A 25,946-nucleotide genomic window follows, 5' to 3' on the forward strand; every position below is an offset into this window, starting at 1 on the left:
GCACAGAAATGATTTTGAAACAGGTGTTTCCCCTTTCAAAACAGAAGAGCATCTGGAGCATTTTTTTCCTTTTTTTATTACAAGCTTTGCTGAAAGGTGTACCTCATTTCAAAGTAGATAGTCTGTCTTTGCATCATGCCTAGCATGGTGGTCTTGACTAGAACTGCTTGAATGGAGCCTGGTTTAACAAACTGGATGCCTGTGTGGTCGAGGCCACACCAAAACCCGTGGCGTAAACAAAGGCGGTTAGAGTGGTACAATTCAAGCTGTAGGCATCATTTACACTGGCAGAGCAGTGCTCGAGTACGTGATCTCTGCCTCCCCTTATTTCACAATGGCTTCAACAGAAAGATCTGCGTTTCCCTTTTATTTTATAAGAAAAATTCTAGTGAATAGAATGGTGTTAAAATTATTTTGTCAACAAGCCTTAATTTGAACTTTCAACTGCAGCTGGCTACAAGAAACCTTCATTGATTTTGATGCACTCCTGTATCCCTACCGGACAAATGTTTCATTTCACTTTAATTTATTCAATGGAGTAATTCTCCTGATCGAGAATTCCAGTGTTGGTGTATAATTTTTCTTTTAACCATGTAACCTTGAAAATAGGAATTTCAGCAGAAGGTACTAGAAATTTAGCACAAAATACAGAAGAAATCTGTTCCATTTTTGGTTCCTTTTTTTAAAATAACTTATCAGTTGATACTATAAATCTTTTTTGGTCACCGTTGAGTGAGATAAATAATTGCAATGTTTTTGAAGTGTGTTGAAAACATCATATCTTTTGGAGTTTTTATACAGCTAGGCAAGCTCAGATAATTATTATTATTTCCTGCTTTATCAGCTTTTGAACATATATGAACTGTTCTCTCTCTTATTTAGGTCCAATATATATTACATTAACTTCCTGGTCCCTGGAGATGAACCAACTATTCAATTTGTTCAAGTGAACATGCATGTTCTGTAACAGCTGAGTGTTTTGCATGTTGCAGAGCAGAAAACTTAGAACTGGCATCTCCTCCTCTCTGTGTCCAGCACTTTTGTTTAAAAAAAAATCCCACTTCACAGAAGTTAAAATAACAGCAAATTATTGTCAGCTGAAGCTGACCAGTGGTTACATTTTCCACAGGGTAAAGAGTTTGTGGGACATCAAATCCCATTCCTTTGTGTGAATTCAGGGCAGGCACGTTTTCCATGATAGAATTAACGAGGCTTGCTTTGGGTCAGTGTCCTTGGCAGGTCTTACAGCACATCTGTCTAAAGTACGCTCTGCTGCAGAACTTGAACTTCAGCACCAGTGGGCAGTAAGCCACTTTGTTCACATCTTTGCATTCTATGAAGTAAAAGAATTGACAGCACTGAGTAAGGCAATGAAACTGATATGACTCACTTTCAAGACGTACATGCCTCTACTGGAAGTACCCCACTTATCCTCCAGATGGATGAAGCAAATCTTTGTTGAACTGCTGTGTCATTTGCTCCATTTGTTTTTTTTATTTCCAGTTTGTAAGCCATTTAAAAAAAACTTTATGTTGCATTTTCATATCATTCATGTGGTACACATGTGGATAAATTCTCTGATCCTGTACTCCTTGTGAGGAGCCCGCTTAAAGGGAGCACAGGTCGGAGATAGGGTTACAACATTCTTGCTCTGACTCTCCGAACCGTGTTCCGGTCGAGCGCAGGTCCCCAATGGAATTTACCCTATAATTTGTTGCTATGAGAACAGCTGCTTGATCAACATACACAAGCTTCATATTAGAGTTTCTGAAAACAATCTAAAACATGTTTTTTGTATATGATATTTGGCTTTGTCCAACCAGATTAAATTGATTCCCCTTTAAAATGACATTAAATTTTCATCATTGGTCAGAATACAACATAAACCATAAAATAATGTCAAAATTAACTTCTCCCTAACAAAAAAAAGCTTTATAAGCTGATAAAGGATCCCATCCAAAACATTAACCTGTCTTTCTCTTTCAGATGCTAGCTGCTGCTGTTTATTTCCAGCATCTTCAGTTTTTACATTAGATTTCCTACATCATGGTTTATCTTTTGTTTTATGATTTACTTTTGAAAAATGTACCATAACCATGAGTGGAACATTCTCCATGGAACTTGCCTAACCATTGGTTAAAAGAATACTTAGTCTGGAATCAATGAACCGTAAGGAATATCCACCTCTTGATTTACAGATGTGGAATACACCAAGGATATACGTTACGGTCAAAACAATAAATACCAAATGACAAAGTACTTGTAGCTACTGTGAGAGGTGCATGAACACGCTACATGAACTACAAGGAAACTTGAAACTGCATGAAAAATGATTAAAATGGCATTTTGGTTCAAGTTTCAGATGACCTTGGACTGTCTGGATCCTGCAACCACACACGCACTTTAAAAGAAATGGGACAGAACTGTATTTCATACACTATAGTTCAGGCTGGACAGTTGGTGTTTGTACTATAGTATAGTCTCAACAGCAAATGTAACATTACACTTAACAGAAGCAATCCTTCAAAGTCTGGCTTCAAAAAAATACGTAATTCAAAAAGCACAACACAAGAACCCAAACAGATGCTGAGTTCGACATCACGTCTTTCATTGGTGTAAACTTTCACAATTGTTTGAAATTGTTCCGCTAAACGCAGCCTCACTTCTGTCAGCAATTGAGAAAACATACATACGTTTCCTCAAAAAAAGATTTTTTTTTAAAAAGTGATTTATTGCAAGGAACTTATTTTGACTATTTGCAACTGCCCGATCTGCTTCCAAACCAAGTACCATATCTGACACTAAACATGGAGTGCTGAAGAAGCAGGCTTTGCAAGTAGTTCAAAATTAGAACAAAACACTTGTTCAGATTGTCTTTTTAAAACAGCAACCCAGCATGTGTCTAGGATGGTAGGTTCTGATTTTTCATATTTCTGGTTGCTAAAATCTGGGGATTATTTATAATTATATGGTGAAATTATCCATCAAAATTGTGTATGTCAAAGAAAATGTCAACTAATTAAATTCTTGAATGGACTGACCTTTACCAGTACAATGAACTCATTTTTGCCATTTGACATTTGGAATAAAAAGCCTACGTTAATGGACATAAATCTGCTGTTTCTTTGCAAAATAATATGTAAGCTTGATCTGCAAATTTGTTTCCTTTTGAAACAGCACTTAGGAAAAGCCCAATGTTTTCAAATTCCATGGTTTTCACTTGGCAGAAATTCTTTTGGCACAACTAAGAGATCCACACATTCTAACCAGCAAGCAACACACTATACTGGACCAATTTAAAAGTTCCAGTATCTCTTACAAGAGAAATCACACATAAAAATACCTGAAACAATTCAAACTGAAGAGATTCTAAAAGTGTAATTCCTGAAATGCCATCCAATTCAACTGTGTACTTTTTAAGTACCTACCTTCTGCATTGGTGATGGGAGTAGCATCACATTTGCTCTTACACTGTTGCATTGAGGGTGGTCGAAGGGTTTCAGGACACTCGCTGGATGGTTGACCAGTATATGAGAGACACTGGACTGTCCTCATCTGCTGGCCAAGACCACACTGTGCAGAACACTGCAATAAATAAGGAACAAAAATGCATGTTGACTGTTTAACATTCGTACACGGCAAGTAGATAATGAAAACATACCGCAGCGTGGCCAGCGGTCTTCGTGCAGCCCTTAAAAGTCATTTTTTTTTTATTCTAAAGAGGCACTTTAGTGGTCAATCGATTGACTTGTGATAGATTACATGGGGTTTTGGCTCCTTAAAATTTTATAACCCCCATTGGCTACTTATAACAATGTTCGATGTCAGGGATGAACAGATGTCCCTTGTACTCAATGACACTCTGGCACAAATGACGGAAAATATATTGGATGATGTATTTCCATAATTTGTCCTTAAAGTTGCATTAAAATATATTATTCAATATAAATCAACGATACACTGGAGAGACTCCACTTACTACTGCAAACTTCTAAGAGAATAAAGTCAGTGTGGTGTGTACCAAACTCATTTGTATTAGATTGTAATACTTTTTGACCCAGAAATTCAGTTTATTTTTTGATTCCTTAAAATATAAGGTGTGTATAGGACCCCTGGCAGCAGCTCTGAAGTGCTAGATTGTATAAATGCAGAGATTAGACAAGCGTGTAAAAAAGGCATAGTGGTCTTAATGGGGGACTTTAACCTTCACATAGATTGAGAAAAGCAGACTAGCAACTGTCAGAAAGGTAGTGAATTTCTTGAGTGTGTCCGGGATAGTTTTCTATAGCAGTATGTCCAAGAGGCAACAAGGGGGCAAGCCATACTAGATTTAGTAATGAGTAATGAACCAGATTTAGTTAACAGCTTAACTGTGCGCGAACATCTATCCAATAGCGATCATAATATGATCGAGTTTAATGTAGTGTTTGAAAGGGAAAAAAGTGAATAAGCTGCTAAGATTCTAGACTTGGTAAGGCTGACTTCAATGGGATGAGACAGAGACTGTCCACAGTAAACTAGGCAAATCTGTTAATGGGTAAAACGATTGATGATCAGTGGGAAATGTTTAAAGAAACATTTAACATGATACAGAATCAGTTTATACCCCTGAGGGGCAAGAACTCTACTTGCAAAAAAAACAGCCGTGGATAACTAAAGAGGTAAGGGACAGTATAAGACATAAGGAAAGGGCATACAATAAGGCAAAAAATGGCACAGATCCTGGCGAATGGGAAAGATACAAAGATCAACAAAGAGTCACAAAACTGATAGTAAGAGCTACAAAAAAAGAGTATGAAAAGAAACTTGCAAGGGATATCAAAACCAATACGAAGAACTTTTATAGTTATATTAGGAAAAAGAGGGTGGTCAGGAGCAGTGTTGGCCCCTTAAAAACTGAAAGTGGGGATATTGTCATTGACAATGGGGAAATGGCGGACATGTTGAATAATTACTTTGAGTCAGTATTTACAGTAGAAAAAGAGGATAGCATGCCGGAAATCCCAAGAAAACTAATATTGAATCGGGGACAGGGACTCAATAAAATTAACATAAGTAAAGCAACAGTAATGAAGAAAATAATAGCACTAAAGAGTGACAAATTCCCAGGACCAGATGGCTTCCATCCCAGGGTTTTAAAGGAAGTAGGTGAGCACATTGCAGATGCCCTAACAATAATCTTTCAAAGTTCTCTAGATTCAGGAACTGTCCCTCTAGATTGGAAAATTGCACATGTCACTCCGCTTTTTAAGAAAGGAGAGAGAGGGAAACCAGGGAATTAGAGACCAGTTAGCCTAAAATCTGTTGTGGGGGAAATGCTGGAGTCTATAATTAAGGATAGGGTGACTGAACACCTCGAGAATTTTCAGTTAATCAGAGAGATCCAGCATGGATTTGTGAAAGGTAGGTCGTGCCTGACAAACCTGATTGAATTTTTTGAAGAGGTGACTAAAGTAGTGGCCAGGGGAATGTCAATGGGTGTTATTTATATGGACTTCCAGAAGGCATTTGACAAGGTCCCACATAAGAGACTGTTAGCTAAGTTAGAAGCCCATGGAATCGAGGGAAAAGTACGGACTTGGTTAGGAAGTTGGCTGAGCGAAAGGCGACAGAGAGTAGGGATATTGGGTAGGTAATCACATTGGCAGGATGTGACTAGTGGAGTCCTGCAGGGATCTGTCTTGGGGCCTCAATTATTCACAATATTTATTAACGACTTAGATGAAGGCATAGAGAGTCTCATATCTAAGTTTGCCGATGACACAAAGATTGGTGGCATTGTAAGCAGTGTAGATCAAAACATAAAATTACAAAGTGATATTGATCGATTAGGTGAATGGGCAAAACTGTGGCAAATGGAATTCAATGTAAACAAATGTGAGGTCATCCACTTTGGATCAAAAAAGGATAGAACAGGGTACTTTCTAAATGGTAAAAGGTTAAAAACAGTGGATGTCCAAAGGGACTTAGGGGTTCAGGTACATAAATCATTGAAGTGTCATGAACAGGTGCAGAAAATAATCAAGAAGGCTAATGGAATGCTGTCTCTTATATCTGGAGGACTGGAGTACAAGGGGGCAGAAGTTACGCTGCAGCTATACAAAACCCTGGTTAGACCGCACCTGGAGTACTGTGAGCAGTTCTGGGCACCGCACCTTCGGAAGGACATATTGGCCTTGGAGGGAGTGCAGCGTAGGTTTACTAGAATGATACCCGGACTTCAAGGGTTAAGTTACGAGGAGAGATTACACAAATTGAGGTTGTGTTCTCTGGAGTTTAGAAGGATAAGGGGTGATCTTTTCGAAGTTTATAAGATATTAAGGGGAACAGATAGGGTAGATAGAGAGAAACTATTTCCACTGGTTGGGGATTCTAGGAGTGGGGGCACAGTCTAAAAATTAGAGCCAGACCTTTCAGGAGTGAGATTACAAAACATTTCTACACACAAAGGGTGGTAGAAGTTTGGAATTCTCTTCTGCAAACAGCAATTGATACTAGCTCAATTGCTCAATTTAAATCTGAGATAGATAGCTTTTTGCCAACCAAAGGTATTAAGGGATATGAGCCAAAGGCAGGTATATGGAGTTAGATCACAGATCAGCCATGATCTTATCAAATGGCAGATCTGGCACGGGGGGGCTGAATGGCCTCCTCCTGTTCCTATGTTTCCTATAATGAAAAGGCAAACTGGTCAAAATGGCAACATAAGTTGCACTTGGAATGTGGTCTCTGATTTGAGGATACAGACTCCTTGGTATTGATTTTAGGATTGTGGTCAGACTCTTTCAGTATTGATGTCTTGTTCCTCAGTCTGGGTTTCAGAGCCTGATACAGGAGAATGACACATATTGAAATGCGCTATGCTGGATTGTAGTTTGGGACTGGCTGACACCAATTAAGTGTAATAATGAACAAGTCAAAGGATAGAGATTTGTTTTATTTGTTCTTGGGATGTGGGCAATGCTGGCAAGGCAGCATTTACTGGTCATTGCCAGTTGCCTGAGGATATTAGGAATCAACTACATAGTATGGGACTGGAAACACATATTGTAGGCCAGACTGAGTAGGGGCAGCAAATTCCCTTCCATGAAGGTCATTAGGGAATCAGTTGAGTTTTTACAACAATCTAGCAGCTTTCATGGTGCCTACAAATGACCAGATTTATTGAATTTAATTTTGCAACTTGCCATGGTGGAAGTTGAACTAAATGACCTCTAGGTTGCCAATCTAACCATTAGGCTATCATAACCACTTATTAGTGTCACTGGAAAGGGATGCAAAGGATTGGGCCAAATCAATTGACTTAATTCCTGGAATTTGTTCTGTAGGATGACATCCCACTTTATGTGATGGTGCTTCTGAATTCCTCTGTAATGGGGTAGGTACTTCATGTGGCCATGTCATGCATCAGCAGTTCTTAATGGGCACAGGTCCACAGTAGAAAACTGCCCATAATAGATAAAAATGGCCACCAAATAAAATAATTTCACTTAGAAAATGGATGGGATGGCTAGTGTGAGAAGGGAAAAAATTCACAATGGTATAGTGGGGAATGCTTTGCTGAGGTTAGGCTTGAAGCATATATTTGAGCCAGGGCAGAGGGAGGTTTAATCTCCATCTGATCCTTTCTATACCAAAAGAAAATGCTCGATGCTAACAACTGGTGTCCAAAATAAAAAGTCTTTCATTATTGAAGATTTATATCGCTATCATTGATGAGTGCAAATATTCAATTCGTTCCCCCAAAAAATTGGCACTGGTGCATTAGTTAGTACTTTTTTTTTGGGGGGGGGGGAGGTGAGCAGTTAAAGCACATTGCTGCAGCAAAGTAAAGGGAGCTTCGATCTGCGACTGGTCATCTACCAAGATAAAAAAGGGTTATAATGTACTTAAGAGAAGAAAAAACATGTAACCATAAGAACATCATCTCCTTTGTGGAAAATACTTTTTGTGGCAGATATAAATATGCAAATATTTTGTGTTATGGAATGAATGTCAACACTCCTTGAGTTACAAGCATTACACACAGATCCACATCTCATTAATAGAAGCTTCTCATGTTTCTGCTGTGCCACCAAAAGATAAACTGATTTGACCAAAAATCTTATTTAGCACTTGTACAAAAAGATTGAAACAGATCTACTGCCTGTGGGTAAAAATTAGTTCAATAAAAAATACAAACTTTACACAGAGAGTGGTGAGAATGTGGAACTCGCTGCCACATGAAGTAGTTGAAGCAGATAGCATTGACACATTTAAGAGGAGGCTTGATGCATACATGAGGGAGAAGGGAATAGAGGGATACGGTGGGCAGGGAGGCTCATGTGGAGTATTAATACTAACATAGACCATGTGGACTGAATGGCCTGTTTCTGTGCTGTAGATTCCATGTAATGGTAAGCAATTATCTCTACCAAAATCTGCTTTACATTCAAACTCCTGGAGATAGCTTTAATAATTTTAATAAATCAATCTCAATTTATAATTGTAATCTCAATTTAGTACCTCTACTAAAAGCAAATTGTTTCAGGGTATGGGTAACCAAATGGTGACAGATTCAATTATTAATGTTTTTACTGTTAGAATAGTTTAAATAGGTCAGTTATTATTAATTATAGTTGCTCATTACCAGTTGGAAGTTACAATACTCAAATCAACCATCTCCAATTTAGTTCAAGTGTCAATACTCTTATGATTTTGGTTAGCATAAGTAAAGAAAAAATATGAATGGATAATATGATGATAAATTAATACAACCTGAAGAATATGATGGACAATTCAGACCCAATTAAGTCCTTGTATCAAATGCAGCTCATATTAGTTTGAACACCTAAAACCACCAGGCATCTATGAGTAAAAATTTAGAATAGTGCAAGTTAAAATAGTGCCAACTTACCAGGCCCCATTCTCCAGTGACCCAACGAGGGGGTGGGCACCGCCCTAGGCTACAGCGAATCCGGACTGGGGGCTTGCTTTCATTTGAGCAATGGGAGGGTGGGAAAGTCTTGCTCAGGTCGCTGCTCTTGCACAAAACAATTCGATGCTTAAATCCCGGGCCACATTTTGGAGTACACTGCAGAAGAGGGAGGAATTCATCTTAGTTTATCAGTGGTCACAGGTTTCAACAGTTTTAAAAAACTAACAAGCTTTTCCAACTTGTGCCACATGTTGCAATGTTTGCACTCCAGAATGGGATGACATCAGTACTGTGCAGAGAGTGATATAGCTTGAGAGCAAACTAATGTAGCTTTTAAAGAATTTGAAAAATCTTCATTTTTGTTTCATAAATATTGGCATAAATATTTATACAATGGCTATGGTCTTGTAAGTAGTGAGATACCAACCATGAAAATGCTTTCAATATTCACAAGCTAACTATTACATGTGAACAAATTTGGTGTTGCAACTGTCACTGTGATCGACTGGCGAAATAAATGTTGATGTTGCAACAAATGAGGGAAAAATGCTCTCCCGATGGCACTGCTTGGTTTAGTATTGAACGAGAGAGACCAGGAAGGTCCCGAGTTTGATTCCTGGTCTTATCTGAGTTTCCTGATTTCAACTAGGATGACACTAGGGTGACTACAATCGGTCTCCATGCTCCTTGGCTAGAGAAGGGAAATCAACTAGGGTTCCTGCTCTGATCACTATCCAGTGAGTGCATGTGTGTGGAAGTCATGTGATGACAGGATAGAGCTCAGCTTTGTTGCCCCATTGTCAAATAGCTGCTGTCATTCACAATCTAGAATACACAATGAATCGTCACTTGGGCAAGGTACCAGTGAGCCGGGAGTGCCTGTAGAACAGCAGCCCAACATCAGTCAGTGCCTTCAGGATAAGAGAGGCAAAAGAACAGAACACAACACACAAGCACCCCACAACTTCCACTACCCTTGTAAAAACATCATAAAGGAAATACCACCATAACCACACAAGTGCCAATAATTTCTCTTGGGGTGTTATAAGACCATGAGACCATAAGAGATAGGAGCTGGAGTAGGCCATTTGGCCCCTCGAGCCTGCTCCACCATTCAATGAGATCATGGCTGATCTGATTTTTACCTCAACTCCACTTTCCCGCCCTTTCCCCATATCCTTTGACTCCCTTGCTGATCAAAAATTTGTCTAACTCAGCCTTGAATGTATTCAATGACTCAGCCTCTACAGCTTTTTGGGGTAAAGAATTCCAAAGATTCACGACCCTCTGGGAGAAGAAATTCCTCCTCATTTCTATCTTAAACGAGTGACCCCTTATTCTGAGATTATGCCCCCTGGTTTTAGATTCCCCCATGAGGGGTAACATCCTCTCAGCATCTACCCTATCGAGTCCCCTCAGAATCTTGTATGTTTCAATAAGATCGCCTCTCATTCTTCTAAACTCCAATGAGTATAGACCCAACCTGTTCAATCTTTCCTCATAAGACAACCCTTCCATACCCAGAATCAACCTAGTAAACCTTCTCTGAACTGCCTCCAATGCAAGTATGTCCTTCCTGAAATAAGAGCACCAGAACTGTACGCAGTACTCCAGGTTTGGTCTCACCAGCACCTTGTACAGTTGTAGCATGACTTCCCTGCTTTTATACTTCATCCCCCGAGAAATAAAGGCCAATATTCCATTTGCCTTCCGGATTACCTGCTGCACCTGTATGTTGACTTTTTGTGTTTCATGTACGAGCGCACCCAGATCTCTCTGTACCGCAGCATTTTGTAGTATTTCTCCATTCAAATAATATTTTGCTTTTTTAGTTTTCCTCCCAAAGTGGATGACTTCACATTTTCCCACATTATATTCCATCTGCCAATTTTTGCCCATTCGCTTAACCTGTCAATATCCCTTTGCAGACACTTTGGGCTTCATTTTAGCACCCGCTATCGGGTGCGTTCCTGGCGGGGGGGCTCCGAAAATCGGGGAATCTCGGAGCGGGTTCAGAGCCCTGCTCCAACCCGCCCACTTCCGGGTTCCCCACAGACGCGCCGACGTGCGCGCGCAGCCCCCGCATGTGGGACTCCCGCAGGCAATTAAAGCCGGCGGGGTGCCACTTAACAATATTTATCTTGGTATTTCAGGTCATTAACAGACCTGATTAAGTGAATATGTGAGGAGGGGTGGGATTTTATTGACAACTGAGACTGTTTCCGGTACTGGGGAAAACACTCCCAGTTGAAATGGACGTGTTGCAGCTGTCAGCCTGGCAGCTGCAAAGGTCCATTTGACAGGTGGTGGGGGGAGACCCTCACCCATTGCAGGAGGCCACTCTGTCACATGGGACAAAGTTTGGCCTCCACCACCCTCCTCCTGACAAGAAAATTCACAAACTTGTACATTTACCCCGGTGTCCAGAGATATGTACCGACCTTGCGGACCCCCTCAGATGTACATCTCACGGATGGGGGGCGCTGTAGCTGCAGTCATGACCTCCTTGGAGGGTGAACAGCATCACCAGCCTCGCCAGCTACGTCGTCCACCTCTGACACGTGGAGCTCCACAACAGAGCGCTGTGACACATCCACCTGTACAGCAGGAGGGAGGGCAACCGCAAAGAGAGATGCATCGCAGAGGGCACTACCCTCGCCACAGGGTCCACAGACCGAGGCTCAGCTTCCTGGACCTCTCTGAGCAGCAGTGCACATGGAGGCTGAAAGTCACTCGACATGTAGTCGTGGACATCTGCAGCCTCCTTCATGCCGAGCTGCTTCCGGTTGGCCCGAGCACCATCTTCTTACCTGTCGCTGTCAAAGTCACCACTGCCCTCAACAACTTCTCCTCTGCATCCTTCCAGGGTGCCACCGGGGACATCGTCGACGTCTCTCAGTCGTCTGCACAAAAGAGCCCTGCAAATACACCTACACCCACTCTGCAGTGACACAATGGGTGTCATCAGTTGTGGGTCTTCATTGTGATCCTCAGGAAAGGACATTATTGCACAAACCAGACAAGATTCGCAAAGACGTGGCAGTAGTGGTGCCAATATAATATGTAATGTGAGTTGGTCAGAAATTCAATATAAATAAAAACCATGACAAACCCTCAAACACCTTGTGCATCCCCTTCATGCTCATGACACGTTTGCCTTACGCTGCCTACTGCACGTATGTGATGCATGCCCTGTGGCTGCAGCACGGGTAGTGGCAGGTTGAGTGAGGCTGACTGTGAAAGAGATGCACGAGAGGGTGAGTATGAGATAGAGCCATGAGATTGTTTGAGGATTGGGTTGAGTGGTAGTGGCGGGATGAGTACTGGCGAGGTGAGTAAGTGCAGGTAAGATGAGGATGAGCTTTGAATGGGTGTGAGGGGTGATGTGACAGAGTAGTGTTGGCAGTGCAGAAGGAGATGTGGGGTGGGGGCGGTGATGTGGCAGATTGAGTGTAGGGGAATGAGTAAGTGTACTCACTTTGGCTGACCTACTGAGGTCATTGGAGCGCCTCCTGCACTGTATGCAGGTGGGCGATATGTTGGTGGTGCTGGTGACCTCCTCTGCCACCTCGAGCCAGGCCTTCCTGGTGGCAGGGGCAGGCCGCTTCCTCCCGCCCGCCGGGGGGAAGAACTCTGTCCTCCCCCTCCTCCTCACCCCATCCAATGATACCTGGAGTGAGGCATCATTAAACTGGGAGCAGCCTTCCCCCTGGGCTGCTCCATGCTGTAATTTTTCCTATTTGTTGCAGCATCTGTCAGTGGAGGACTGCCCCTTTAAATAGAGCTTCTCCAGCTGACAGAGCTTACTGCGCATGCGCAGCCCGCCCGACGCGCAGATCAGCAGTGGGGAACCCGGAAGACCAGGTAAGTGGATCTAATTAGGCTGCGATCGCGCACGGGGGGGGGTGGGGGGGCTGTGGGCAGACTGATTTTGCCGGGCGCGTGGCCCCCCCGCCACGAACCCGCAGCCCTGGTAACATCGAGCCCTTTGTGTCCTCATTGCAACTTGCTTTTCCACCTATCTTTGTATCATCAACAAATTTGGCTACACGACACTCAGTTCCTTCATCCAAGTCATTGATATATATTGTAAATAGTTGAGGCCCCAGCACTGATCCCTGCGGCACCCCACTAGTTACAGATTGCTATTTTGAAAATGACCCTTTTATCCCAACTCTTTGTTTTCTGTTAGTTAGCCGTCCTCTATCCATGCCAGTATATTACCCCCAACACCATGAGCTCTTATCTTGTGCAGTAATCTTTTATGTGGCACCTTATCGAATGCCTTTTGGAAATCCAAACATACTGCATCCATTGGTTCCCCTTTATCCATCCTGCCCGTTACTTCCTCAAAGAACTCTAATAAATTTGTCAGGCACGATTTCCCCTTTATAAAACCATGTTGACTCTCCTTGATTGTATTATGAGTCTCCAAATGTCCTACTACTACTTCCTCAATAATGGATTCTAGCATTTTCCCAATGACAAATGTTAGGCTAACTGGTCTATAGTTACCTGCTTTCTTTCTCACTCCCTTCTTGAATAGGGGTGTTACGTTTGCGGTTTTCCAATCCGCTGGGACCTTTCCAGAATCTAGTGAATTCTGGAAGATTACAACCAATGCATCCACTATTTCTGTAGCCACTTCCTTTAAGACCCTCGGATGCAAGCCATCAGGTCCAAGGGACTGGTCAGCCTTTAGACCCATTAGTTTACCTAGTACTTTTTCTCTAGTGATAGTGATTGTTTTTAGTTCCTCCCTCCCCTTTGCCCCTTGATTTTCTACTATTATTGGTATATTATTTGTGTCTTCTACTGTGAAGATAGATACAAAATATCTGTTCAATTCCTCTGCCATTTCCTTGTTTTCCATTATTATTTCCCCAGTCTCGTCCTCTAAGGGACCAATGTTTACTTTAGCTACCCTCTTCCTTTTTATATACTTGTAGAAGCTTTTACTGTCAGTTTTTATATTTCTTGCTAGTTTACTCTCATAATTTATTTTCTCCCTCTATTATTCTTTTAGTCATCCTTTGCTGGTTTTTAAAGTTTTCCCAATCTTCGGGCTTACCAGTAATCTTTGCCATGTTGTATGCTTTTTCTTTTAACCTGATACCATCCTTTACTTCCTTAGTTAGCCATGGTTGGTTCACCCTTTTTGTGGAGTCTTTCCTCCTCACAAGGATATATTTTTGTTGCGAGTCATAAAATATCTTTTTAAATGTTTGCAACTGCTTATCCACCATCATACCATCTAATCTGTTTACCCAGTCCACTTTAGCCAATTCCGCCCTCATTCCTTTATAATTGCCCTTATTTAAGTTTAATACAGTAGTTTCAGACCTAAGATCCTCGCTCTTAAACTGGATGTGAAATTCTATTATGTTATGATCACTGCTTCCCAAGGGATCCTTTACTTTGAGATCATTAATTAATCCGGTTTCGTTACCCATTACCAGATCCAAAATGGCCTGTTCCCTGATTGGTTCCCCGACGTATTGGTCTAAGAAACAGTCTCTAATACACTCTATGAACTCCTCCTCAGGGCTATTTTTGCCAATCTGATTTGTCCAATCTATGTTAAAGTTAAAATCGCCCATGATTATTGCATTACGTGTTCCCGATCTCCAGCCGTACTCTCGGCAGAAAATCAGTAGAAACTCCAGCGAAATAGCATGATTGGGTGTTTATACCTTTCCTCCGGGGCTTCGCTGATCTTCTGCTGAAGTTATGATGGAAGAAAACGGAACCCCAGCAGAAATTCTACCCCAATGACCGGAAAATCTAGAATTCCATGAATCGAGTGCATGGACCTCTGTGCTCTATTCTCCGACCAGTGCTCCCATTGAATGAGACTCCATGCCAGGAGCAGAGTCTTTCAGTCTTGGACTCTAAACCATAACCTCAGGCTCCAGGCCTGTGCCCTGCAACAACCTGAACAAAATCCAAATATGATGGGACCTAAAGGAAACTGACCACATAATCTGACACAGCTCAGCTCATTCAACTCTGATTGATATCTGTGAGTCTGTATTTAGAAATATATAGCGCCTTTCATGACCTCAGGACGTCCCAAAGCATTTTACAGCCAATGAGGTACTTTTGAAGTGTAGTCACTGTTGTATTGTAGGGAACTAGCTTAAAAATTATTTAAGTATCAGGCAGGCCTCCATGTTAATTTGTTTTTTCCAATATTTTAAAAAACTGAACTTTGACCATCAGCGATTGGATAAACACAGCTCAGATCCCAACATTGTACAACACATGTACAGCTCACAAATGCATCTGAACATACTTATGACTGCGTTTCTCAGAGTTACTTCAAGAGGCTGTAAACATGGCTGGCTGGAAGACATGTCAAATCACACCTGTTATGGGACACTCATCTAAGTTTAGAAATATATCTTTTGACGTACATCACTCTGAAAAATACACGCTGTTCCGTGGAGCTGAAAATTTGTGATCCTAATTCCACCACCACAACAATGGTGAAGTGGGACCTCTTCTGCACCAGAAATTGAAAAGCCTAATCTGTTGGCGGGCACCTGCATCAGTGCCAGTGCAGCTGGGGCACCCGCTAGGTGAGAGGGCAGAAAATTGCATTGTTAGACAGCCGCTGAAGCCCCGGGCTGGTAGGTCAGCCTTTGTGGTCAGGTGCCGTAAAGATTCCGGCCTCTCCTGCTTTGGTTGGCCCAACTTCCGCCGCCTTCATGTGGGTCTATAGTATATCGGGGTAATCAGAATTGCACTGGCGGGAATTCCGGTGTATGAAGTCATCCCATCAGTCTTACCTTTTTTTTCTGCCGCCACCTGGAAAGGAGGAAAATGAAAGAAATGCCTCCCCTCCTCCGCCTGAGGAAACCCCCGGCATAGAGCAAATGGGGCAGAGACACAGCACCAACCCCCAATTTCCGCTCACACTAGCCCCCCGTCTGCCCCAATAATGGCACCAGTAGACCAGGAGCCCTGAGGAAATTCAGTGACAGTATATTGAGACGGGCTTCTGATTTCTATCTCACTACCAAACATTTCCTGAAGGGAGTAGAAAATTCACTGGGGCTGCTCTGCTGAAGTGGGGATTGAGGCAATTGTTTGGGATAAGTGAAGAGCTTTTCTCCACAACCAGTATCCCTCATCTTGGTAAACACACAAAAAAAGCAAACAGCTTCTGTAGGATTTTTGTAAGAGACTCTCATCTTTTGTAGTGCCAGCGAGGCAATGCTCAGAAAACATAATATGCTTGCTCAAAATCAATTTTTGTAAATATTTGGCAAATGCAAAAGAAAGCACACAAGTAAGAGTTGCATCATAAAAATCTGTAAATGCCATTACATGCCTGCAAGACATATGAAAATTGGTTCCTAAATGTTTTGATAACTGATGCGGACTATCAGATGACAGTAAGTTTTTTAGCCATAGAAAGTTCACTCGTAAATCGTCCTTTTCACTGAGCACCCTGCAGAGAACGTTCAGGGTCTAAAATAAGCACATGTGAGACTCATTACTCAGCAATAATAACATAATGGTATTTTTTGTTTTTATTTTTCTTAAGCTAGCAGGAGTTTTTACTTGTAATTAAAATAAATGTAGTAAAATCACAACATCTTCGAACAACATAAGCATAAATAGCAAAAGTAAGGAAGCACTCTGGTGTTTGTACCTCTGACCAATCCAATGCAACCCACTGTGGTGGGCAGGACTGGTTGTTACAGGGCTCTTTCTCAATAGGCCTGTGTGTTAGACAGTGGCTGTCATCTAGGGTTTCTTCCTCAGAGGGTCCAATTTTCCTAATGCACAATACAGTTCGTATACGCATTCCGCCATCGCATGTTTTGCTGCATTCTGACCAATCTCCAATAAACCATCTGAAAGTCAGAGAAGATAAGCTTAGGATCATAGAATCTTACAGCACAGAAGGAGGCCATTCAACCATCGTGCCTTTTGAGTGGAACTTTATCGAGAGTGCTTTTTGGAAGTCTCGGGTCACTTGGGTTTCCACATTTCACTGGGGAGGTCACTTCCTCCAAAAGGTTGGGCAGGCAGGATTTTCCTCTTCTGAATCCATGCTGAGTGCTGTTTACTAGGTTATTATTGTACAGATGATCCTCAAGTGTACTCTTGGTGATCAATTCCATTATTTTGCTTGGTGTTGAAGTAAAACTAATGGGTCTGTAGTTTCCTGCATCTGCTTTGCCACCCTTTTCGAACATTGGCACCACATTTTGCAACTGTCTGCCCTTGTGAAAACTTGGGGGGAGCAATCATTCAGAATATTAACTATCTTATGGTCATCCTCTGTTTCAGCCCCATTTGCATCTTTTATCGTCCTTGCCAATTCTCTGACTGCCCTCTTACTGCTGAAGTATTGAAAGAAATCTTACTGTTATGTTATAGTCTGTGGCTGTGTTTTTCTCCAAGTCTCTCCCTTGCCCCTCTGATCACCTTTTTAATATGTTTCTCCAAGTTCCTACGTTCATTCCAGTCAGCTCTTTTCTCCTTGTATTATTTATACAGGTTGCTCTTCCTCTTTATTTTGCTTTTGATTTAGGGTCATACTTGTTTAGTCTAAGCTTGCTGACCTTAGGCATGCGTTTATCCTGCATGCTCAGCAGTATGTATATTCCACTTATCTACTGAAATGTTGTGGAACAAGCCCTGCCAATCAACTTGCTTAAGCTGTTTCCTCATTGCTTTTAAATGAGCCATTTTAGAATTAAATACCTTGCTCCTGGCCCTTCGTATTTCTAGATCCCAGTACACGTCGAACTTGGTCACTCTGTGGTCACACTCCCCTAATGATGTATGTTCTCTGGGTCACTTACCATACCATTACAAATTCAATATGTTCACCGTCTCTCATGGCTTTCTTGACATGCACTGCTTGGGTATTACCAAATTATTGAAATCGCCCAGTAAAATAACTTTCCTGTTTACATATACCCTTCTTATGTCTTAATAGAGTAAACTGTCTTCTTTCTTGTTCTGACTTGGTGGTCTGTAGTATAACCCTAGTGTGTTTTGTCTTTCACATTGAAGATATCTAACCAGAGGAGTTCATTTTGTAACTTTTCAACTCCCACAGGATCAACTTAATTAACCTCCCATGTGTCTCTGACATATAGGGCTACACTTCCCCCTTTCCTGTCTGCTACATATTTTCTGAACACTGTATACTCCTGTATGTTGTATTCATTACCACGATCTAGAGTCAACCATGTTTCTGATATTCTTATCACATTGTGTTCCTTACTGCTACAACAGTCTCCAGTTCCAGCAACTCATATCCAAAGCTTCTAGTATTCATGTATACACATTTTAATTGTAGATTTGCCTCCTTTCTTGGCCCTGTGTCTGTCTGTTCATGGTAGCTGGCTCCTGTTTGTCTCTAAGTTTGCGTGCCCATATGTGTATGTTGACTACCTTCCACCCTGTGATCAGTCTTGTCTGGGATCTAATTTCCTCTCTGCCTTCCCCCCTGCCTATCTGGTTTAAATTATTCTTGCTAGCTGTCTCCATGTTCCTTGGAAGTCTCATTGTTCCTGCTTTGTTTAGGTGCAAGCTGTCTCTCCTGTACTGTCCCAGAAATACTCCCAGTTACTTATAAAGGTAGCATTACATTCACACTGCCACTTATTTACATCCTTAAATTTCTTCATTAACCCTCTTCTTTACCAAATACCAGAATACACCAAAGAACATTACTTTGCATTCCTTTTCTTTGAGTTCTAAAGCAATCCTCACATACAAGGTGTTCAGGAAAGATAGGGAAGGAAAGAAAGGGGGGAGGGAGGGTGGCAGTATTGATTAAGGAGAATATTGCAGAGAGGGTATCCTGGAGGGGTCAAGGACAAAATCTATTTGGTTAGAGTTAAGAAATAAAAGAGGTGCCATTACACTTCTGGGTGTATTCTATAGGCCACCAACTAGTGGGAAGGATACAGAGGAGTAAATGTGCAGGGAAATTACAGAGAGGTGCAAAAGCCATAGAGTAGTGATAACTGGGGACTTCAGCTATCCAAATATAGACTGGGATAACAATAATAATAATATAAGGGGCAAAGAGGGAGAGGAATTTTTGAAATGTGTCCAGGATAACTTTCTTAACCAGTACGTTTCCAGCCCAATGAGGAAGGAGGCATTGCTGGACTTGGTTCTAGGGAATGAGACGGGCCAAGTGGAGCAAGTGTCAGTGGGAGAGCATTTAAGGAGCAGCGATCATAGTATCATAAGGTTTAGAATAGCGATGGAAAAGGACTCTGACCACTCTAAAGTAAAAATACTCAATTGAAGGAGGACCAATTTCAATGGGATGAGAACAGATCTGGCCCAGGTAAATTGGAATCAAAGATTGGCAGGCAAAACTGTAATTGAACAGTGGGCAGCCTTTAAGGAGGAGATGGTCCGGGTACAGTCTAGGCACATTCCCACAAGGCAGAAAGGTAGGGCAACTAAAGCCAGAGCTCCCTGGATGACAAAGGAGATAGAGAGTAAGACGAAATGGAAAAAAGGGGCATATGACAGATGTCAGGTTGATAATACAAGTGAGAACCAGGCAGAATATAGAAAGTTCAGAGGAGAAGTGAAAAAGGAAATAAGAGGGGCAAAGAGAGAGTATGAGAATAGACTGGTGGGCAACATAAAAGGGAATCCAAATGTCTTCTACAGGCATGTAAACAGTAAACGGGTAGTAAGAGGAGGCCTGGGGCCATCAGGGACCATAAAGGAGATCTACTCATGGAGGCAGAGGGGATGGCCGAGGTACTAAATGAGTACTTTGCATCTGTCTTTACCAAGGAAGAAGATGCTGCCAGAGTCTCAGTAAAGGAAGGTATAGTTGAGATACTGAATGGGCTAAAAATTGATAAAGAAGAGGTACTTGAAAGGCTAGCTGTACTTAAAGTAGATAAGTCAGCCGGTCCAGATCAGAAGCATCCTAGGCTGCTGAGGGAAGTAAGGGTGGAAATTGCAGAGGTACTGGCCATAATCTTTCAAACATCCATAGAAATGAGAGTGGTGCCAGAGGACTGGAGAAATGTAAATGTTATACCCTTGTTCAAAAAAGGGTGTAAGGATAAACCCAGCAACTATAGGCCAGTCAGTTTAACCTCAGTGGTGGGTAAACTTTTAGAAATGATAATCCAGGACAGAATTAACGGTCACTTGGACGAGGGTGGATTAATTAGGGAAAGCCAACACGGATTTGTTAAAGGCAAATAGTGTTTAACTAACCTGATAGAGTTTTTTGATGAGGTAACAGAGAGGGTAGATGAGGGCAATGCAATTGATGTGGTGTATATGGGTTTTCAAAAGGCGTTTGATAAAGTGCCGCAAGGTAGGCTTATCATCAAGATTGAGGCCCATGGAATAAAGGGGGCAGTAGCAACATGGATACAGAATTAGCTAAGGGACAGGGAACAGAGAGTAGTGGTGAACGGTTGTTTTTCGGACTGGATGGAGGTGTACAGTGGTGTTCCCCAGAGGTCAGTGCTGGGACCATTGCTTTTCTTGATATATATTAATGACTTGGACTTGGGAGTACAGGGCACAATTTCAAAATTTGCAGATGACACAAAACTTGGAACGGTAGTCAACAGTGAGGAGGATAGTGATAGACTTCAAGAGGATATAGACAGGCTGGTGGCATGGGCGGACACGTGGCAGATGAAATTTAATGCAGAAAATTGCGAAGTGATACATTTCGGTCGGAAGACCGAGGAGAGGCAATATAAACTAGAGGGCACAATTCTAAAAGGGGTACAGGAACAGAGAGATCTGGGGGTATATGTGCACAAATCGTTGAAGGTGGCAGGGCAGGTTAAGAAAGTGGTTAAAAAAGCATACAGGATCCTGGGCTTTATGAATAGAGACACAGAGTACAAAAGTATGGAAGTCATGATGAACCTTTATAAAACACTGGTTCAGCCACAACTGTAGTACTGTGTCCAGTTGTGAGCACCGCACTTCAGAAAAGATGTGAAGGCCTTAGAAAGGTTGCAGAAGAGATTTACTCGAATGATTCCAGGGATGAGGGACTTCAGTTATGCGGATAGACTGGAGAAGCTGGGGTTGTTCTCCTTGGAACAGAGACTGTTGCGAGGAGATTTGATAGAGTTATTCAAAATCATGAAGGGTCTAGACAGAGTAGATAGAGAAAAACTGTTCCCAGTGGCAGAAGGGTCAAGGACCAGAGGACATAGATTTAAGGTGATTGGCAAAAGAACCAAAGGTGACATGAGGAAAACCTTTTTACACAGCGAGTGTTTAGGATCTGGAATGGACCGCCCGAGGGGGTGGTGGAGGCAGATTCAATCATGGCCTTCAAAAGGGAACTGGATAAGTACTTGAATGGAAAAAAATTGCAGGGCTACGGGGAAAGGGCAGGGGAGTGGGACTAGCTGGATTGCTTTGCATAGAGCCGGCGTGGACTCGATGGACCAAATGGCCTCCTTCCGTGCTGTAACCTTTCCATGATTCTATGGGATTGTAAAGCCTGCATATTATTTCTGCATATATGTTTGCCCCTACATGAATTATCATGACTGGGTCCCTTCATGTCCACTTCGATTAGCCCGTCTAACTTTTCCTCAATGTGCATTGCTCTCACTCCAGGTAACCAAGTCACCATTCTATAGGTACTGTCCTCATTATGCATCAGGATATCCACATTCCTGAGCAAAGAGTTCCTGTGCCAAGTACATTATAGGGCTGATTCATGGGTGTGTGATTCTCCCTGCAGGAGCTCCCTCTATGCGATGCACTCAGACATTTCCTTCATGCCCAACAACAACAAATTGCATTTATGTAGCACCTTTAAAGTAATAAAACGTCCCAAGATGCTTTCACAGGAGCGTTATCAGACAAAATTTGACACAGATCCATGTGAGGAGATATTAGGACAGGTGAACGAAAGCTTGGCCAAAGAGGTGGATTTTAAGGAGGGTCTTAAAAGAGGACAGAGAGGTAGAGAGGCGGGAGGGAATTCCAGAGCTTAGGGTTTAGGCAGCTGAAGGCACGGCTGCCAGTGGCGATAAAAGGTGAATCTGCCCCATGATTCCTATCTCGTCGTTCAGCTTTTAAATTGCATTAGAAGAAAACGCTGTTACTGGCTTGTACAATGCACAAAAGTATAAAGAAAAAATTCTGCAAACTTACTCTGGTGGACACGGCTCAGTGTTGCAAGCTCTTTGAGTTTCTGGTGGCTTACTGTCAGGGTCACAATAACTATTCTGGACAATGGAATTGTCATCTAATCTTTTACAAACTACTTCTTGCTTCTGTGCACCTGTAAAATAAGAAGTATTTTTAACCTTTTTATCAAGATTAGCACATTCTTTAAATAACAATTTCTAGACATAATCATGATAAATAAATTGTAATTCTTAGGGATTTGCTGGCATTCTTAAAAAAGTATTCATATTTTATTTGATATATAGTAGTATATTCTGAATCTGCCTAGGTGTGCAATATGTATAGTCACTAGAAACGTAACATTATCCAAGTCCTTCATGCATGACGAAATACCTTGCATGCCACAAGCACGCATCAATAAATCGTGGGTCGTGGGCCCCCAATTTTTTGATATATGCTTGCGATATGTGGACTCGGAGGAAGTATCTTTATTTCTAAATATTAATCATATTGAAGGTAAATATATTTGGTTTGGGGGCCTCTGTGTGCATGAGGTGTTGTAATACGTGTACATGTAAAGCCCAAAAAGAATGGGGAATCTGTGGCAAAAAGAAATTGCTGCAAATACTCAGCAGGTACATCATCTCTTGAACAGAGAAAATATAGCTTTATATTTCAGGTGCAGAACCATCATCATAACCGGAGAAATGCATGTTATTCTTTTAACTTCTATTAAAGAATGGCCACGATTATGTCTGAGTAAGTTGGCTGCACAGGTAAGCAGCCCATTGCTACTGAAGACTGTTGGTTGAATGCTTCAATGGTACTGGAGGAATATTGAGCATTTGACATCAGAAACATTGTATCAAAGCAAAATGAGTTGCTCATTCTGATGGAAAATGTGAATATTACTTTGAAATATTATCAAAAAATGCAGGGGCATAGGTTGTCTTGTTTATATTATAACTTGAATTAGATTTATTTTCTGTTTAAATTATATACCTAAGATCTTAGTTACCTTACAGTCTATAACATCATCTAAAATACAATGGCCCTGAATTTCCAAGAGGTTGCCCTGACCACCTGTCGTAACTTCGGCGGGTGATTGGCAGAACCCCTGGAGAAATGGTGTAATCGGCTGTTTTCACCATTTCTCCAGGGGTTCTACTGACATCCCGCCGAAGTTATGGCAGGAAATCGAGAGAATCCCCATGGGAATTTAGGGCCAGTAAATTTAATTTTACTTAAATGCCACTACAAATTTGGAAATTTTATGAAATTTTCAAAATGTGTTCAAATCAGAATAGGATCATCTTTATAAAGTAATGCTGTTTAAAATTAAGGGAAACGTTGCACAATGCAAAACATTTCAGAAATGTAAAGCCATTTTCTCATGTACAATCCAGTTGTCTCTCAACTTTGTCAATTATTTATCAAAAATTAAGATGCAACAATCTGAATACTGAAACCACATAAATCAGGAACAATTCAATAATCCAGTGTACATACTAGATATGATTCACTCTTTTTAGAAAAAAAATCCCTTAAATTTTCCCCTCCTCTCCAGAAAATACTGACTCTCGTTAGGGTTCAGTTTCAAAGGTGCTCCAGTAGTTCAACCAAGTGGCCATTTTCCCACTGTTATTCAACTGTGGAGGGCGTCAGAGTCGATCCCGATTTTGTTGTCACTTGACATCCACACATGCACACTTTCCAGTCAGGGTCATGATTCGTAGCAGGAACCATGGCTGATTGTTCCCTCCTTAGCCTCTGTGTACAACTGCTGCTCGGCTGAGTTCAAATAGCTCAGCACAGGATGGGATTTGAACCGAGGATATTGTGGTGTGTATGGATTACTGCTACACTAGCCAATGCTTTTGCCTACTAGACCATTGGAGAAACTATAATCAACTCTTAATAAGATTTCTCCTTTCTTTTCTTCTGAAGTGTAATACTTAATAAAGCTAATGAGAACTAGTCAGTATAGATAATATTGTGAAATGCATAATAATCAGATTTATGTACATTCTCAGGAGGAACTATAACAGCTGATTTGAATATACCCTGCAAAGATCACATAGGCGCACAGGTGCACTGCTATGGCAGTTTTACATAAAATCATAAAACCTGCGTTAAGAATCGGTGATTATCAATAATTCTGCAGTATTTATGCACTTCTACCTCCAGCACAGGTGGCTGAGCATTCTGACCATGGCAGATGATGCCATGCAAATCCCACTTCTGTATCACCACTACCAGTTCGAGTGATTGGAACGTTAAACTTGTACCGAATTCCCTGGTTTGGTTCTTGTAGAAGCACCTATGGCAAAACAAAACAGATCAGACAGACTTGAGTCTAGAACCCCGCTTAAAAGGTTTATGTACACATAACACCATTACATGTAACTTTAAATACTACAACAACCTCTTTCATCTCATTACATTATTTAGAGAAAAATAAAAACAAGAAATTATTTTTCTCTTTTGGCGACTTGCTCTGTGCTAATCAAGGTGAGGGATGTCAGTGCCACAGAATTGTATACTTTATCCATTTTTGTCACCCAGTATTAGCACTGAGATCTCCCAGATCAGAGACAGAGTAAAGGGCCTGGAATTGCTCAGGATTTCTGACACACTGGGGCCATTATTGGGGCAGGTGGGGCTAATGGGCAGAAATTGATGATGGGGCCCATTTCCACCGGGTCTCTGCTCCATTTTGGCCATGCCTGTGATTACAGAAGGAGTGCAGGAGGGCAATTCTCGAGTGCACCTCTCCTTTGCTGGTGATAGGATGACACCATCCAGCAGAATTCCTGCCAATTCTGCCTCTGATGCCCCCCTCCCTCAGCCTGCTGGGCTGCATGAAGCAGGTGTACAGTACTTGGCAGGTTGTGGAAGTGGGGACACCAAATTTTGAAGGCCAGTTTCCCTATAGCAGTCTGTCACAAAACGATTCACTTCCGTAAGGAAAGTGGCCTTCATGGAAAAGAGCCAACTCTTTGAGCTGTGAAACTTCCTCAGCCCCACCTGCTGGCACTCGACTCCATTGGCTGGCCTACGCTACTATTTCTACTCCCCAATCCACCGAGCTCCCCACTTTATATAAATACCCTAACCCCAGGAATTTGGATGGGGTTATGGGCTCCTGGAGCCATCAGGTGGAAATCCCATCCCACCTTAATTATGGTGGCCCTGCTGCCCCAAGGAAATTTAATGCCAAGCTCTTTTTACTCTACTGTAACCATGCTTCGCTACTTTTAATGAGCACCACACTACTGCATTAGTGTAAATGTTTCCACTTCTCAAAATTCATTTCACATAGGATTCTTGCAGTCAGGAGAGAGAGATTTTCACTCCATCAGTCCAGAGTGGAATCAAAGTCACAGCCCAGACGTGAAAGTCCAATACACTATTATACTGACCACCTTGTCTCCAAAATCTAATATTGTTTTTTTAACTACTCGACACTTTTAACCTTTTAGGTTGTGGTTGTATAGTTGAAAACCGCATGAGGCAAGAAAATGGTGTATTGCAGTTCTCGTGTTAAACAGATGCCTCCGACCTTTGGTAATATCAACAACAAAGAGGGGTCTTGGAAGCAGAGTTCCAAGACTTTTGAGGTACATCTTTAATAACTTGTGGGTTTTTGTGGTAATCTGGCAGCTGTATGGTGGGAGGGGAAAATTCACACAGTGGGGGTTAAATTGGATAAGGCCCGAAACAGGATGCAGGTGTCATGGTGCCCGATTAGCCCGCACCTGGTGGTTCTGACACAGGCAGCACGTTAGATTCAAGCTGCCTCCTTATTTACGAACATACAAATTAAGAGCAGAAGTAGGCCATTCGGCCCTTCGAGCCTGCTCTGCCATTTGATAAGATCATGGCTGATTTGATTGTGACT

General features: G+C 41.8%; 1 protein-coding gene across 1 annotated transcript in view; it reads right to left on the reverse strand.

Annotated features, from left to right (window-relative positions):
• Window positions 1–727: 727 nt before the first annotated feature.
• adamts6 (ADAM metallopeptidase with thrombospondin type 1 motif, 6) overlaps window positions 728–25,946 on the reverse strand; it is a 240,192-nt gene continuing 214,973 nt past the window's right edge. The window contains exons 20-25 of the mRNA XM_067995733.1: window positions 24,227–24,365; window positions 22,070–22,199; window positions 16,578–16,782; window positions 8,897–9,073; window positions 3,429–3,585; window positions 728–1,333 (exon numbers count right to left, since the gene is read on the reverse strand). Coding sequence (XP_067851834.1) covers window positions 1,224–1,333; window positions 3,429–3,585; window positions 8,897–9,073; window positions 16,578–16,782; window positions 22,070–22,199; window positions 24,227–24,365 — 918 coding nt within the window. The 3' untranslated portion in view covers window positions 728–1,223. The remainder of the gene's footprint in view (window positions 1,334–3,428; window positions 3,586–8,896; window positions 9,074–16,577; window positions 16,783–22,069; window positions 22,200–24,226; window positions 24,366–25,946) is intronic.

Source organism: Heptranchias perlo, chromosome 1, assembly GCF_035084215.1.
Source record: "Heptranchias perlo isolate sHepPer1 chromosome 1, sHepPer1.hap1, whole genome shotgun sequence".
NCBI lineage: Eukaryota > Metazoa > Chordata > Chondrichthyes > Hexanchiformes > Hexanchidae > Heptranchias > Heptranchias perlo.